The following is a 13,703-nucleotide window of genomic DNA, read 5'->3' as shown; positions in this document are numbered from 1 at the left end:
ACCCAATCGATGAACAAAGCACATCATTACTACAGAGATTAAAATCTGATCTGCTTTGATTTCTGCTCAATTGGTAATTTCAATGGCTACACTTACACCCTCAGGACAACACAAGATCAAAGCTCATAATCACATCCAAACTTGCTGGCAAACACTTTTTATCCAGGAACTTGACACAAATTCCAAGGAAAAGGGGTTCAAGCCCTAGGGCAGGACCTTAACACACCCTGGCTATCAGCACATTCCCTGGACACCTCCAGCTCAGGCCTCCAGCACTCAGCCTGCTGTTAACTCTTTCCAACACTGTGGGCAATTCCAGCCTGAGCAGGAGCCAGGAATCCCACACAGAGAGGAACTCCCTGGAGCAGGGCCCTGAGCTCACCTGTGAGCAGGTGGCAGGGACAGGTCTGTGACACCAGATCCCCACCAGGGAAAGGCTCAGCCAGGACAAACACAGAATTGTTCAGTTTGGGAAAGCCTTCTGAGGTTACCATGTCCAACCATTCTCCAGCACTGCCAAGGCCACCACTGCCCCATGTCCCCAAGTGCCACATCCACAGGGCTGTTCAACCCCTCCAGGGATGGGATCCACCCCTGCCCTGGGCAGCTGTGCCAGGCTGGACAGCTCTTTCCATGAATGTTCTCTGATATCAACCCTGAGCCTCCCCTGGCCCAGCCTGAGGCCGTTCCCTCTCCTCCTGTCCCTGTTCCCTGGGAGCAGAGCCCGACCCTCCCCGGCTGTCCCCTCCTGGCAGGGAGTTGTGCAGAGCCAGAAGGGCCCCCTGAGCCTCCTTTTCTCCAGGCTGAGCCCCTTTCCCAGCTCCCTCAGCCGCTCCTGGGGCTCCAGCCCCTTCCCCAGCTCCGTTCCCTGCCCTGGACACGCTGCAGCCCCTCCAGGTCTCTCTTGTCAGGAGGGTCCCAGAGCTGCCCCAGCACTGGAGGTGCCCCAGCAGGGCCAGCACAGGGGACGGGCCCTGCCCTGCTCCTGCTGCCCCCCAGGGCTGGGACAGCCCCGCTGCCCTTGGCCACACCTGGGCACTCCTGGCTCATGTCCAGCACAAATCCCAGCCCAGCCCTGACTGGATGTGTGCCACGTACTTCTCCTTCTCGATTTCCATGGACAGCCTCTTCATGTCTGTATCCTTGAAGTCGAAGGAGAGGCTCTCGCTGATGAGGTTGAAGCTTGGCAGGTCAGTGGGCAGTGCTGTGGTACTTGAGTTCATGGACTGCCGAAGAGAGAGTACAAATTAATCACTCTGGGCCACACAAGCGTCACTACAGCGAATGTTCTGCAATGCTGACATAAAATCAGAGCAACACTTGAGCCCAGAGTCCTGAGCACCAGATCAGCCTGGAGACCCCCTTCCTTCATTCACAATTTGCTCCTCAATTCAAAGCCATTGCTCCTCCAGGACTCTTTGCAGCCCTAAAGAGGAGACAAAACAACACCTGCCTTCAAAATCTATTGACAAAACTTGGTATAATCAAGGCTTTATCATTGCTGTGTCCCTTTAAGTTGGACAGAAGTTGCCTTTTGGGAGCCATCTCTCCGCTATTTAACATTCAATCAGGTTTATAAAGTTCAAGCTGTGAGCAGGGACAATGTAAGACCCCATGTGACAGCAGAGTGCTGCATTCCACAGCTCCCCAAAGCCTGAGCAAAGACCAATGTGACCCCAGGGATGCCATTCCAGCAAGGTCCATGGAGATGCACCGGTATATTATCTCCTCAGTAATTTACAGCTCCAAAGGTTTAGAAAGCACTTCTAGATTCAGCTGGAAATGGAGATAACACAGCAAATGACTCCTGAAACACCTGAGCAAGGATTTGGGACTTTCTTCCTCCTGCAAAATGCTTTGCTATCCCCCAGTGACACACACTGCCAGGCCCTCAGATTTTATCTTCTCCTAAAAAATGACCCTTCTTCCTCTCAGTCAAAAATTCTGTCACACCTCTAACAAATGGGCTCATTAGGAGGAGAGGAAAAGCCTGCTGGAGTCATGGCTCTACTCCTGCAGCAGGCGGGATGAGGTGGCAAACAGGGCACACGTCAAGGGTGGCACAGCGGCATCAGATGGGGCTGAGTCACAACTGCTGCCAGCCCTGCTCTGGGATATGAGAAATCCAGCCCGGCATCCCAAAAATCCCCCACCTCCCTCCTGGATGCTCCTTCTTGCTTTAAGGGATTCCTGTAAGGAAAACAATGTGCCCAAAGCTAGAAATGCACTGCTGGGTACCTGATCTAACCAACAAGAGTTTGAGCTTCCACTGGCTCTTTCATTCCCTCATTTCTCCTATTTGGGATACTCCAGGCACTGTTTTCAGTTAGCTCCTCTTCAGCAAGACCTGCAAACACTGGGTTGACAGATTTACTCTGCACAATAACCTGCCTCTTCCCTCACCACCAGCCTGGAATTCACAAACAGCCAGGAATCCTTCCCAGCTCGGACAAATCTGAGAGGGACAACATTTCATCGACCGGCGAAGCTGGAACACAAACACCTCGTACAAGCATAAACAAGGGGTACCTCAAACTGCACCTGGCCTGGCTGGAGCCTTCCAGGTGAGTTAAGACCCACATGACAAGGAAACCCAACTCCTTCCTCCCCCTTTGCTGCCAGCACGGAACAAAGCCGCATTAATTCTGGAGCAGGTGCTGGAAGGGACAGCTCAGTACCTAAATTCCAGTCTCGAAGGAAAGGGGACAGGTCTGCCAAAGCACTTAACTGATTTAAATACTTGCATCCCATTGACATTCAAGTCCCTTCCCTGTAAGGCACACAGGCATTCCCAAAGCCCTTCCCATGTGAGGTTCTCCCGTTCCTCCAAGCCAGCCTGCTGGCCTTCAAACAACCTTTAGCTTGTTTTTTTTCAGAACAAGCTTTGTTGGGTTTTGTTTTTAAAAACTCCCAACAGCAGCAGTAACACTTGAGCAGGAATTTCAGTTGCTGCAGCCATTAAGGCCTGAGCCAATTTATCAGGGTTGCTACAGCCACTACTTCCTTCTCATGCCTCGGCACTGCTCTGCCATGGAGCAAGGGAAAAATCGGTGGAGAAGTCAGAGAGCAGCAGGAGTGAGGAAAAGTATGGAAAAAGCAGAGAGTGAGCAGGTACAGGGCTCTCAAAGGCATGGGCTTGGTATCTGGAGCAAAGCATTTAACAGAATCATGGAATGGTTTGGGTGGGAAGGGACCTTAAAGCTCATCCAGTGCCACCCCCTGCCCTGGGCAGGGACACCTCCCACCATCCCAGGCTGCTCCAAGCCCTGTCCAGCCTGGCCTTGGGCACTGCCAGGGATCCAGGGGCAGCCCCAGCTGCTCTGGGCACCCTGTGCCAGGGCCTGCCCACCCTGCCAGGGAGCAATTCCTGTCCAATATCCCATCCATCCCTGCCCTCTGGCAGTGGGAAGCCATTCCCTGTGTCCTGTCCCTCCATCCCTTGTCCCCAGTCCCTCTCCAGCTCTCCTGGAGCCCCTTTAGGCCCTGCAAGGGGCTCTGAGGTGTCCCTGGAGCCTTCTATTCTCCAGGTGAGCACCCCCAGCTCTCCCAGCCTGGCTCCAGAGCAGAGGGGCTCCCTCCAGCAGCTCCAGGTCCTTCCTGTGCTGGGATCCCAGATCTGGAGGCAGCTCTGCAGGTGGGGTCTCACCTGAGCAGGGCAGAGGGGCAGAATTCCTGCTGCACATTCCCTGCCATTTGCAATAATCCTGGGCAGCTCTTGCAGCAGCTGCTGTTATTTCTAATCCAGAGCCACGGGGTGATAAAAGGGACAGGGAGCTTTTTCCATATGTGTTTCCTCACCTGGAACCAACTGCACAGCCCTGTTCCTGCATCACAGCAATTTCCTGCTGTTAACACAGGCAAGCACCAGGCTGGCAGCAGTCATCCCTTGGATCCCTCTGGAATACAGAGCGAGACAGAGGGACCTGTAGGGAGCACAGAGCAGGTCAGGAGGTTTCCCCTGCAGAGAAAACTCCTCCTGGTGCTGCCACTGCCTTTATTTTGCTGCTCAGGAATTTGGGCAAGCCCAAACCAGCCACTTACAGCTCCCACAGGTTCAGAGAGGAGGTGATTGACTTTATCTGGCACCTGAAGGGCACTGAGGGAGGCAAAGAGCTGCGGACAGGTCCGTAAGGAATGAGTTGTTCTCCAAGCCCTGACAGCCTGAGACTCAGATCCACATCTCACTTCTCTAGCAGTGACATCATAAAAGCAGCCTGGGCTTCAAGGACTAAAAAGACACTGAAACAAGCTTTAAAGAACCAGGACTGGAGACTGGAAAGTTGAAAAATAGATGTATTTAACTGTTTCTTTTGCCTTTTCTGCAGCACAGAGTTAGGTCAGGGATTGGACTCGATCTCTTAAGGGACTTTTTCAACCTAAATGATTCTACATCCATCCACTCCCTCTTTCCTCTCTTGCCCTTGTGAAGTCCTGCTGAGCTCCCAGTGTCAGGGGACAACACAGCACAAGTCTGGGACCATGGAAAAGAGCAAGCCCAATGTTACACCCTCATTCAGAAAGAGAAAAGCTGGAATCCTGCACCTTTCATCAGAGCTGAGGAACTCAAGTCTCCCAAAACCAGCTTTCAGGTTTTTTTTTTCCATATGCTGGCAATCTATGGAAGTGTAACAGAGGATGGAAGAGCCCAGCAAAGTGTTTTCACCTGGGTATGGACATGCCAGTCACACCAGCCTCCTCCTGACCTTGGGAAACAACAGCCTCCATGGTGTGACCATGTCTGTGCAGCACAGCCCTCATCCCAGGGCAGGGAGAAGGGCAGGAGGAGCAGCAGCTGCCTGAGGGGACCCTGCCACTGAAATGGGGAGGAAAAAAGCATTTCCCTTCCCACCAGGCACCGGTAACCGTGTCCAGAAGGCCAGGGCTCTTTGGGAAGGCAGAGGACATAGCCCCATGTGCCTGGAAGTGGCAGCTGGAGGGGTGGAGTTGAGCTCCACACAATTCCAAACATTCCCCTAATGAAGCTCTCATTCCTCGGGAACAGAGAGCAGAACCATCCAGCTGGTCCCCTGCACAGGGATTTCAGTACAAGGGCTTCGAGCTGGGGCTCTGCTGCTTTCACTAAGGATGGACATGGCAACACGAGGGAATATGGATGTGGAAGAGCTGCCCAAATTCCACACTGGCTGGTGTAGCCACGCAGTAGAGTTCCAGTGAGGACACACGTCTCCCTGCACACAAGTTAAAGCCAGAATTAAGGAGCTGGTGCATCCCAGAATTCTAGTGACTTGTAAAAGAAGGAGCACTCCAAAGCTGGGCTTTATCCAGCACTCACTTGACTGAGTGTCCCAGAACTGAGAGCACCTGATTATTTTCCATCACTGTTATTTTTAAGAGCTTCCAAATATTCTTGCAGTGAACTCCAGGGAATCGGGATGGAAAGTTGCTTCATCTCAACCCCCCTCCAATCTGCTCCTATAAAGTTTCAAGAGAAAGGGGGAAGGAGCCTGCAGGTACAAATTCAAACAGTGCTGGCATGTCCATAACTCCCACATCAAGCCTATTCCTGATGCTCTTCCCCTTCCCCCAGGCCAGGAAGGAACAGGTGTGAGCTGCAGGGATAGGGGCACCTGATGGGGTTTGCAGGCACAATTAGGGAAGCACAGGAAAAGAACTGCCAGGCAAGACAGAGCAATGGTCATCTAGTCTGGCTTTTCAGTGTCCAGCAGGAACCAGGACCAGATGCTTCAGAGGAAGGTGTGAAATCCTCTTAATGGACAATTATGGAATAATCTCCCTTCAAGTAAGCTTTTTTCCAGCACATAAAAGCCCAGTTTATGCCCAAAGAATGAATTTACAGGTTCTGAACAGTGTTTATCCCACCTAACAAGAAAAATGACATCTTTAACCCTATTTTAAAGGTTATTGCTAAGCTGGTGCACTCCACACGTGCTGGCAAAGTGGCTCTGACATGGCTGCTAAATTGGTTTAAAATTTGCTGCTTTAATTTCACCAGCAGCTCCTTTGCTCTCGTAGCAAGAGGTGGGTGGAAAAAAAAAAAAAGAGCATAGTGAAGTTCTGCTGGATGAGATGCAGGGATGAAAAGGGCAAGCTCTGCTCAGCACTGCTCAGGATTTCTGAGCAGCAATGAGACAGCTCAGCTCCCTTCCATGGCTGGGATGGAGAAGGAGGCTGCTCCAGACTACACAGGAGGGCAGGGAACTGGGAATTACAACACAGATCTCTCTTACTGTGTAGGAAGACTTGCTGGTGATCTCCAAGAGCTTCTGCTTCGCCCTGCGTTCCGACTCACGAGCCTCCTGCAGGTCCTGCTTGAGCTGATCAGCCTCCTTTGCCCTGTAAAGACCAACAGCAAACAGCAAATATCAGACTGGAGCCAGAAGGAAGGAGAGGATGGAGAAGCAGGATCACAGTGTGGAACAGGCAAGAAGAGATGGAGAAGGATGAGCTCATCTGAGCAGAAGGGCTCTCACACAGAGAGGGGTAATCAGCTGGAAGGAAACAAGGCTGATCTTTTACTTGCTCGCTGCCACATTCACTGTGGGACCAGGGCTTGGGTATCAGGAGGGTGAAAACACCAGTTTTAACAAGGAGCAAAGTCTCTGTTCAAGGCTAACCTGGAACAGAACTCACGGCTGGAAAGGAGAACTGAACAATTGAGAGGTAAGTAGAGGAGTAAGGAGAGAACAGGGAATGCAGATCTACCATCCAGAGGAAGAACAACCCCCAAGTGTTATTAACGGTGTTAAATACTTCAGGGAATGCAGGGGAGGGTTGCACAAGGCACCCAAAAGCAGAGCTGGCTTTTGGAGAGGGAAACCAGCTGAGCCAAAGGGCCATCTGGTCATTTGGACACACGTGGGAAGCTGAGGGAGGATAACTCAGAGGGGTAACTTGAAAGGGGTGGGAAGCAGAGCAGAAGCAGCTGCAAGATTGTACCCTCTGACCTCCTCTCTGACTCCTCGGCCATTTTCAGTGCCAACATCTCTGCCTCGAGCACTTTCTGCTCCATCAGCCTCTTCTCCTCCTCGGTCCGGATGGCCGTGGCCTTGATGCGCTGCATCTCCTGCTCAGCCTCGGCCGCCTTCTGAGCCAGGAGCTTGGCCTCCTCCTCTGTGATCTGCGCCTTCTCCGCCAGCAAATCCGCCGTCTCCTCCGACCTCATCTGACAATTCCGGGACACAAAGCCATTAAGCACAGCCAATGCCTCCCCAAATGTGCCCACAGCCCCCGGAGCAGGGCCCCAAGCTGCTCGCTCCGACATGCTCCATAGAATCCCTCCCTTCCATGAAAGCCTGCAGCCGTCTGCCGCCAAGGCTGGGATGTGCCCAGGCTCTGTCCCAAATCATCCTCTTTGTGTTCCTCCCAAGCAGCCCAGCAGGATGAAATAGCTCCATCCAGCCTGCTGCTCACTGGCCACTGGCAGCACTTTGGGAGCAGTCTTAGGGCAGTCATAGAGCGCTTCCAAAAACGCTTCCGCAGTGGAAAGAGTGAGGAGCAGCTGCAGTGCTCGGGAAACGGCCTCCCAGGGACCTACCAGAGCCTCGTTGGCCATCGTTGCCTCCTCCTTCAGCTGCATCAACCTCCTCTCCAGCTCATCCCTGGTCCTCTCAGCCTCTTCTCTCATTTGCTTCTCTCGTGCCAGGCACTGTCGTTCCATCTGGGAAAAGGGATTGGGGAAAGCGAGGACAAAAACACACATAAGGAAGGTTCTCCATGGATGAGAAAGAGCCGCAGGTGAGGTCAGAGCACTGCTGCCTCCTCTCTGCTTGGTGACAGAACATCCCTGGGCTGGGGTGACACAATCAAAGAACAGAATCATGGGATCACTTAGGTTGGAAAAGACCTCCGAGATCATCAAGTCCAACTGTTCCCCCAGCACAGCCAAGGCCACCCCTAACCCATGTCCCCAAGTGCCACATCCACACATTCTTTTAACCCTTCCAGGGATGGTGGTTCCACCACTGCCCTGGGCAGGCTGTTTGATGCTCCCTTGAGAAGCGCCAGTCCTGAGACAATCGCCACCCTCTGCTGTCACTCACAGCATGGCCACAGGAGCTGCCTGCAGGATGAAGTCCCCAGACAGTGCCCTCCTAGGCTGAGTCACAGGGCAGACCAGGACAAGTGGGTCTCAAGATCTCCATCTTAACTCTCTGGAGTTTCTTACAGCAGGACTGGGCTTAAGGACAGTCTGAGGGCATCCCCCAAACACTGCAGCACGTGGCAGGAGGCTGAAGGACAAGGATAGCTGCTCCTTTTGATCAGATATCCAACCCAGCATCCTGGAACCTTCACTTCCATTACTTCAGAGGGAGGTCACACAGAGTGCAACCAGCTCTGGCAATTCCTGGATACAACAAACCCTCTCTGTTTGCAGAGAACAGCAACACTTCTCCAGGAGGGGAAGATCCAAGCCACCAGGATCTGCCAGCTCTTCCCAGATGCTGGGAGGGTTGTTGTGCCCAGGGACTGCCTCTTCACTAGCCAAGAGCCCAAGGGAGCCATTGGGCTAATTAACACACTGAGTTTAATCCCTCCAATCCCACAGGGATGGGGCATTATAAATATCCACGCTGCAGCCAGGACAGGAGACCTGCTGGGTTTAATAAGGGAAGGAAGTGAGACAAGCCACATTTCTCCGCTCCTTGGACACCAGCTGTGCTCTGAAAGCGGGACGCCCACTGTTCCAACCGTTCTGCTTCCTTCTATTAAAGGTTCCCCTCATTAATTATCATTATGATCTGCATCCCGCTCAGGACTTCCATTAACAAGAATTCCTGATCTAAAAGGACCATCTGATATCAGTTAACGACTGTGGATGCTGGGAAGCAGGGAGCAGAGCAGACAGCAAAGTGGCTCACTCAGGACAGGGCAGCCAGCCCACACAGGAGCTTGACCTTTCCCATGGAGCCCAAGTGCTCTGGATTTGGGAGCTCACATGAAGCTGTAAGCCACTGCTCCCTCCCAGAGCCCTCACCTCTTTCAGCAGCTCAAATAAGCACAGGATCTTGGATGTGGGGTTATTCAAACACATCAAAAACTCACAGATTGTAAAACTTAAAGATTCATGGAATCGCTAAGGTTGGAAAAGCCCTCTAAGCCCAAGCCCAACCATTATCCCAGCACCACTGTGAACACCACAAAACCATATCCTGAAGTGCCACATCACTTTTGGACTCTTGCAGGGACGATGATTTCACCATTTCCCTGGGCAGCCCATTCCAATGCCTGAGGCTGTCAGCACTCGGACACCGTGCTGCTCCTTCCAAGGACCTTCTGCTCCACTAAGAACATGGCTCAGTGAACATGGTGGTGGAGGGATGATGGTTGGAGGCCTCAGAGTGCTTTTCCAATCTAATTAGTTCTATAGTGCCAACTCCTTACTGACCAGAGGAATTCCTGTAGGAAGCACAAAGTCCTTCCCTCTTCCCCAGTGGAGCTTGTGGTGACTCAAGTCCAGACCCCTCGTGCCACCCCATGAGGTTAAAATGCTTCAGGGGGTGCCTGAAGGACAAGTCACATCCCACCTCCAGCCCAGCTGAGCACCTCAATAGCACACAAGCACCTTGGGAGGTGCATGAAGCACAATTTACATCCCATTTCCCGGCCAGCTGAGCACCTCAGCATCACACAAACACCAAGAGGGGCCTGAAAAACAAGTCATGTCCTACCTACAGCGCAGCTGAGCACCTCAGCACCACACAAGGACTGAGAGAGGTGCCTGAAGGACAAACCATGTCCCATTTCCAGGCCAGCTGAGCACCTCCACCCCACACAAACACCTCTGTGGCCACACTCAAACCCAGAAACACCCAGACCCATGAGCACAAGCCCCTGCTGGGTGCAGCAACTGTTCTGGCTTCTCCTGCTTCTCTCTAGTGGCTTCCCTGCCAAAGGGCCATTTATATTCCAAGCACCAGTGCTCAGATTAGCTGTGTGGGTTTCAGTGAGTAGAAAAGGTCTACGAGCAGAAAACAATGATTCATACAATTCAATTTGCTGATCTCTGCTCGTGGGCTCCACGCCGCTGCCTCCGCCGCGCCGTGCCGGCCGCCCGGGCTGACCCACAGCACGGAGAGAGGCCAGCGTGGAATTAGCATTCCAGGCTGCACAGCCAGGAATGCCAGCGTGCATTCCATCACCCTGCAATTAGAAATGAGGCAAAGAGCTACAGCAGAGCACAGCTCCCCCTCACAGCTCCTGATTTATCAACCGTCCCACCACACATCTTGCCACGCACTTGCAGACACCCAGGGCAGCTCTTCACTCCTGTCCTCTCAGTTTTGTTCCCAAATTGGGGGCTGTACTCAGGCTGCCACCAACCTGCAGAGCCAAGCTAGATGACTGGAGAGCTGGGAGCAGGCTACTAAAAAATGTTCAGCTGGACCTTCCCTCAAAGCTGCTCTGATGTCTTTCCAGGGACCTGTCCTTCCCAAGCCCATCTGCATTTCTGATTTTGGCTCACTGCTTATGGACGTGCGGCTCACCTGCTTCCTGGCCTTCTCCTCCCTGGCCTGTGCTTTCATCTGCTGCACCTCCAACGAGTCTGCCTTCCTCCTCCTCATGAAGAGGTCGTGGTTCCCAATGCACAGCTGAAGAATCTGTTCCAGTCAGGGGTGAAGAGCGGAGAGAAACAGCTGTACATGTGATGGCAGCGAGGTGGTTTGTATTCTTGACACACAAAAACACTAGAATTGCTTTGATTTGGTGCTTGTTAGTGCTTCCACCCACTGAGCTCCAACCCTGCGAGCTCTCACAGCTGTAGGAGGGGCAGGGAGCCAGGTCCCACACCAAACACCAGCTCCTGGGTATAGCAGCTCATTGCAGAGCCCAATTTTCTGTGCCTCCAGCACAGCACGGGTGTTGTTTTACACCCATCCTAAAAAGGCAAGAGGCCAAATAATGAAATAAAAATTTCTACAGCTCTGCCCAGTTCCCTGGTTCTCATTGCCCCCTTTCTTTAGGCTCAAGATGAACTTGCACCTTCTCCCCAGTGTATGTTTAAGGCACTGAGATTAAAAAATAAATTAAAAGGAAAAAAAAAGGAAAACCACTTTCCACTCAGACAAACAGAAAGCTTATCAAAAACTTGTTTGGGCATCTCCAGATACCTTTTCTGAAGGGATTTGAGCCCCAGTGTGGTTCTCTCTCTGGTAAGGACCAGGGAGGTGGCAGTGCTAGAGGAGGGTTAGCACAAGGTGGGCACACAGAGGAGCGAAAAGATTTTTTTGGCAATAAAAGCAGGATTCTAAATTTGGATTCTTTTCTAAAGGACTGATTTACATGTGCTTCTTCCATTTCATGAAATCACAGAGTCATGGAGAGGTTTGTGTTGGAAGAGACCTTCAGGATCATCCAGTGCCACCCCCTGCCATGGGCAGGGACAGCTTCCACTATCCCAGGCTGCTCCAAGCCCTGTCCAACCTGGCCTGGAACACTTCCAGGGATCCAGGGGCAGCCACAGCCCAGGTCACAAACGGCTTCTCTGAAGATTTCAGCACTATGAACCTGATGATGCAGGGAATGAAGACACCCCATTTCCTATGGAACACGAAGCACAGCCAACAACCAGGACACCAAAGGTCCCTGTGCAACCTAACAACGGATCCAAATCCAGAGCATCAGCTAAAGCTGGTCTCCAACATGGACAGCTCAATGCAGCCCATCCTTGCCCAAGGAGAGTGTCCACAGAGGGGGAAAAGCCAGGACTCTGGTAAAGGTGCCTCCCAAAACAGGGAAGCTACGACACAGGGCAGAATGGGAAAGTTCCACATGGGAAGAAGGAGGAACTGAGCAAAGCTGGGAGTTGTATTTACCAAGTGCTTCCACTATTTAGGTCAGCTGAAAGCCAAGAGCTCCAAAAGGGAGCAGAAAAACAGGGGAGGGGAGAGGTTCTGTGGAGCAGCTTGTCTCGAGTCTCCCCCTTCCCTCCTTCAGTGAGCAGTAACATCTACACCCCACCACAAGCACACAGCAGCAGCTCCCTCTCAAAGGAAAAGCCCCAAAAGCTCGTTGTCTCACACTCCCTGCAGAACCCACTGCTGCAGGCAGTAAAAAAAGACTGTCTGTGCACTTACCAGCTTATTCACACGCAGCTTTGATGAATTGAATTTAAAAACATCAATCTTTTTGTCCAATGGCTTAATCGTAAACTGAAAAGGAAAAAATAAAGAGGGAGAGAGTTATCAGAGAGTGGTGCATTTAATAAAAACTCAGCTATAAAATTCTTCCTGAAAGCTCTGGCTCAGAGCAGGTCAGCAGGGTCAGACACACGGCTCAGAGCCGGCCCCATGGCTCCGAGCCAAGCAAGAGGACTCGCATCAAAAGCAGCCAAGGAGACAACTGTTCCTCCTGTCAGGAAAACATGGGGGCCACAGGAGCTGGTGTCCTCTGCAGAGAACACTGCAGAGGTGGGGGTTCAGTTCAGCACCTCCCCAGGCAAGGTGCTGCTCTCCTGGGAGCTGTGGGGAACATAGAAACCACAGCAGGAACTCAGGAATTTCCTCCAAAGGGAGGAAGAACCAGCTCAGCTGGAACCACAGAATCATTAAGGTTGGAAAAGCCCCCCAGGATCATAAAATTCAAGTGTCAACCCAACAGCACCATGTTCACCCTCAAACAATGTCCCCAGGGGCCACACCCACAACTTGCCTTGGCAGTCTGGGCCAGGGTTTGCCAGCTCTTCACATTAATGAAGACATTTTCCCTAACAACCAACTTAAACCTTCCCTGGAACAAATTGAGGCTGTTTTATCTCATCCTGTCGCTTGTTATCTGGGAGAAGAGCCCGACTCCCACCTGGCTGCGCTCTCCTGTCAGGGAGTTAAAAGGGCAGGAGAGCTGGATCAGGAACACAGCGAGGAGCTGCTGCCCCTCCCACTGACACCTCCACTCACAAGAGCTCCCCAGAAGAATTTTCCATGCATTTTCTTCTCCAGAACTCAGCTGTGTCCTAAGACATCCCCACCATTCAAACTGTTATTCCCTGGCTCTAACCTGTATTTACACTCCGTGTGCCAACCAACCAGCTCTGCCCATGGCCTGGCCTCACCCTCTCCAAAGCTCTCCCACAGCAGCTCTCTTGAGAGGCCAGTGGTGGCACAAATCCCTCAAGGGCTTTGGTAATGCAGCCCTTGGATGGAGAGAAGGCTCTGCACTATCAAAAGGGTACTTGAAGAGATGGAGTGCTCTGCAAGATGGCATTTTTTAGGAGACATGCACATATTCCATCACTCCCCCACACGCTACAGAAATAACGGGCTGAGGAGCTGGAGCAGACAGAGTGTGTCCATTAGAGTGGGAGATCTGTCAATGCACGGCCCTGCCTGCAAAGGGCCCTGCCCTGGCACTGTCTCGCTCTGGCAGTTTAAGAGCCAATCTTTTAAGACTTTCACAAAAGCAGACGTGCATGAACATCCCTGGATTTGGGCTCCAGCAGAGCCCCCAGCAGTCACTGAGAGCAGCAGCAGGAATGTGCTGGGAGAGGAGTTTCAGCTCTGTGTGAACAGTCAATCTTTGTTTAGGAGGGATAACCCCCAGTGTGGTGTCAGCAGAGCTGCTGTCCCCAGCTATTGGCCCTGTTTGTATCAGGTCAGACCTGCTCGTGGGCACCTGATTACACAAATGATTGAGCTGATGGAAAGGATCCGTCCTTCCCCTGGAGAGAGCTCTGCTACATTCCTGTGGCAAGGCTTGTTCATGGAGGGGTCAGTCCCTGGATTCTG

General features: G+C 52.3%; 1 protein-coding gene across 5 annotated transcripts in view; it reads right to left on the bottom strand.

Moving 5' to 3' along the window:
• The window catches only part of NF2 (NF2, moesin-ezrin-radixin like (MERLIN) tumor suppressor), a 46,417-nt gene that overhangs the window by 11,128 nt on the left and 21,586 nt on the right, over window positions 1-13,703 (bottom strand). For all 5 annotated transcript variants that reach the window (XM_058851420.1, XM_058851419.1, XM_058851418.1 and 2 more), the window contains 6 exons: window positions 12,057-12,131; window positions 10,467-10,580; window positions 7,517-7,639; window positions 6,927-7,144; window positions 6,210-6,315; window positions 1,099-1,226 (listed from right to left, as the gene is read on the bottom strand). In XM_058851420.1, the coding sequence (XP_058707403.1) occupies window positions 1,099-1,226; window positions 6,210-6,315; window positions 6,927-7,144; window positions 7,517-7,639; window positions 10,467-10,580; window positions 12,057-12,131 (764 nt within the window). The remainder of the gene's footprint in view (window positions 1-1,098; window positions 1,227-6,209; window positions 6,316-6,926; window positions 7,145-7,516; window positions 7,640-10,466; window positions 10,581-12,056; window positions 12,132-13,703) is intronic.

Source organism: Poecile atricapillus, chromosome 16 (assembly GCF_030490865.1).
Source record: "Poecile atricapillus isolate bPoeAtr1 chromosome 16, bPoeAtr1.hap1, whole genome shotgun sequence".
Lineage (NCBI taxonomy): Eukaryota > Metazoa > Chordata > Aves > Passeriformes > Paridae > Poecile > Poecile atricapillus.
Note: the sequence above shows the minus strand (reverse complement) of the source record. Positions and strands in the feature narration are given on the sequence as shown.